The sequence below is a fragment of the Lygodium microphyllum genome, chromosome 12 (genome assembly GCF_053477565.2).
Source record: "Lygodium microphyllum isolate KBCC chromosome 12, Lygodium_microphyllum_v1.1.10, whole genome shotgun sequence".
NCBI lineage: Eukaryota > Viridiplantae > Streptophyta > Polypodiopsida > Schizaeales > Lygodiaceae > Lygodium > Lygodium microphyllum.
The window spans coordinates 40,707,843-40,711,130 of NC_141146.1; the positions used below are offsets into that span (position 1 = coordinate 40,707,843).

Consider the following 3,288-nt stretch of genomic DNA (forward strand, 5'->3'; position numbering starts at 1 on the left):
TGTTAGGTTAGTTATCGATTTCTCCTTGTGTCCAAGAAGGGTTAGTGAACATCACTCCCTAGATTTGACCTAAGCTAGCCTCACAAAGTTCCTAGGCTTACCTCACAAGACATGTTTGCAACATCACTTTTGGGAGAATATTGCAAAAAAAAAGCGTTCACTGAGGAGGGGGGTTTTTTGAGAGCAATATGTGGATTGTAGTTTCTTAGTGGTCTGCATATTCCTCACAAAATGACATGTTCAAACGATCGCAGTTGATTGCTCCCTAGTAGGATTTGTTGGCATGTGTGTAGGAAAATACTAGTTAGGTGTTGGATGTGTCTTGATTGTTGCGTCAAGTGTAGCAGCCTTAGCTCTAGATGAGAAACTGGGGTGCTCTACCACCTACTTCCCTTCGCCTGAAATTGGAGCAAGGAAGAAGATCTGACAAGAGGAAGAGTTTTTTCGGGGCCGAATAAGTAAACGGAGTGGTACGGCGAAAGGCCCTGACGGTCGAGCTTCAAAAGTTTATGGGTGGAGGTTTCTCTTACATGTTCAATTGGGAGGTTGTTCTCTTGTGAGCTGACTTGACTCGGACATGGCATTGCAGAATTGCTCTCTTCAAATCTCCAAGCGTAGGGAGGGACGGTACTGACTTCTGACTTGGATTGGTCCTCTCGGGATGTACAAGTGTAGGCTCGATGACATGTTCCAATGGGTCAGACACTGCAACACAGGCACAGCCCTGTCTCGCTAGTCACAAAATGAAACGAAGGAATGTGTGTGCACAAAGGCCTGAAGCTAAGCTTGCCCACAAGCAAGCCCTACACCATATCCCCATTTCACCCGACACCTCTCCTTGCAAGGGAGACCCAGTCTAGACCAAACGAACCTAAGCTTCGGCTCCAAACCCTTGGATTGCCTTCATCTGACACAGAGATGTTGCATCTGGATGGTGTGGTTGGAGACACTGGCACCATCCTTTTCCTGCGTTCGCGACAGTGCAATCACACTTCTGCACCCTTGGTAAGGGTAAGGGCCCTGCAATTCTAGGTGGTTTTCATGAGTTCAGTTCACCCTTGCAGACAAATCGCCGGGGATGAAAGCCACCCAGTTCCATGTGAGAGAAGCGAGAGCTTGTTACTGTGACGCCGGACTGACTGCTGGAGGCTGGAGCTTTGCGATATTCGCGGCAGGCTGATCCCTGTCATTGTAGCTGTGGGCTCTAGCTCTGGTAAAGCTAGCTTGTTTTGATGGCCAGGCCACATTGGCTGCTTTTGCAACAGCAAACAAGATGTGCTGTTGCATTGAAGAGCTGTACACTTCCTGTCTGTTAAAGTTTGGCTCATGTTTTGACACTCTATCTGTCAGTCATTAGCTGCATGTGGTTTGCTCCCGACCTATATTTCAGACGATGCGTCAGCTTCTTCTTTATAGACTCCTCACAGCTTCCCAGCACAGTAGTTGGGAGCTCTTCATAAGACCACACGGTCTATCTATTGATCTATCCATCACAACACCAGCCAGACAGACTCTCAAGTCCATCAGAGCTTACTGCATATCTCAGATCATAAGCCATGGGCAACTGTATGTACATTGGCCACAAAAACATCCCTGCCTTTAAGAGAGCCTCTCCTGATCATTGCTGCATCAAGGTGCTGCACTCATGTGATGGCCGAATCTCCGAGTTCTACGAGCAATCGCTAAAGGCAGCCGAGCTGATGCTGGAATTCCCCAACCAGTTCTTGGTGGAGCTCGAGAAGGGGAACCATCGGCCTTCACCGATCTCGGCAGACACAGACTTGAAGCCCTGCCACGCTTACCTTCTCCTGCCCATGCACAGGATGAGCAGCAGCACCAGGATATCACAGGAGCAGATGGCCTGCTTCATCTCTGCCCTGTCCCACAAAACAGATGATGCTTCTCCAGCCCCAAGTAGTGCCAAAAAGAGCAGCAAAGGCCGCAAGCCTTCATGGTACGGACAGAGCAGGGTAACTCCACTGGTGGAGGATGTAGATGATGGTGATGATGATGCCTTTAGAAGAGAACCAAGCAGTGAGAGATCAGAGACCAGCTCTCTCAGCATTATTCAGAAGAGCTACTCGTCCGGCCCTGTGGTACCTCAGGAGCTGCGGGATGCCATGCTTTCTGCTGCTGCATCATCGTCAGGAGCAGGCAACAAGAATCACCTGATACGGAGATCAAGGTCGTGGATGCCCAAGCTAGAGACCATCAGCGAGTGAGACGGCGTCCTTCTACCACTCATAATTGCGTGTGTCTCTCTCTCATCTCTCAGGGAATTCGTTCGCCAGAGCAGGTCTCCTTTCTCCTTTTCTTATGACGGGCAGCTGCCGACGGAGCAGAGATCAGATCAAAGATAGGCTTGGAAGGTGCGTGCCATGCCGCAGAAACGGAAGCAGTCACTCACTTGGGAATGAATCTTCATCTTCCTTCGCTGAGAAGAACCGCATGCCCAATCTTCCTTCGCACAAGAATCGCATGCCCCATCAGAAGAAGGACCAGCTCAGCTCGTCTCCCCATGGCTGCCTACGAAGCAGCAGCAGAGCCAGGCTTATCAGCTTTCTTACATCTAACATCCCAAGCCTTTGGGCCTTTGAACATTCATTCTTCATAGCTTTCTTCTTCACAGCATTGGGCTTAACAATGCCAGCCTGGAGGATCTAGGCGCTGTGTTAGCACATCCTACCCAAGAAGGATGAACACAAGCAATTGTAGACAGCACATTTTTGTCCATTGTCCTCCTCCTGCCCATCTTGCTATCAAGGGCCCCCTTCCTATACAGCGCGCATGTTCACAACTTGGAACATGGCCAAACACGAGAACTACATAGAACGATGGAATCTCATTTTTGCCCTTACGCCCTGCTAAGGCCCCTTGACGCACCCCCGACCACCCCTCCAAGCTTCACAAGATTGAGTCCCCCAAGCATGCCCATCACCTGCTTACTTGCTCGCATTCAAACTAAGCAAACATGTCCTCTATTTTTGTAAGGTGTGCGATGTAGCATGCCCTCTATTCAGGCCAAGCCCAAAATCAACATCTCCATGCTTTGTGTATAACCTATGAATGACAAGGAAAGTTTCCTAATAGGAAACATTTTGCATGTAACGACTAATGTTGTGCTCTCTTTGCCAATTGTTTTCATGTGGCTCACACGCACGCACGCACACACACACACACACACACTCTCTCTCTCTCTCTCTCTCTCATGTTTGTGACTACAATGACATGTTAACTTTTGCAAACCAACCATCTCTTTTCAAGTACATTGTCATTAGGGCTAGAAAT

General features: G+C 49.0%; 1 protein-coding gene across 1 annotated transcript; it reads left to right on the plus strand.

Moving 5' to 3' along the window:
• The first annotated feature begins 483 nt into the window (after positions 1-483).
• On the plus strand, positions 484-3,062 carry LOC148027670 (uncharacterized). The gene has a single exon (XM_087689361.1). The coding sequence runs from the start codon at positions 1,557-1,559 to the stop codon at positions 2,220-2,222; it is 666 nt and encodes a 221-aa protein (XP_087545487.1). The 5' UTR covers positions 484-1,556; the 3' UTR covers positions 2,223-3,062.
• The last annotated feature ends 226 nt before the right edge of the window (positions 3,063-3,288 follow it).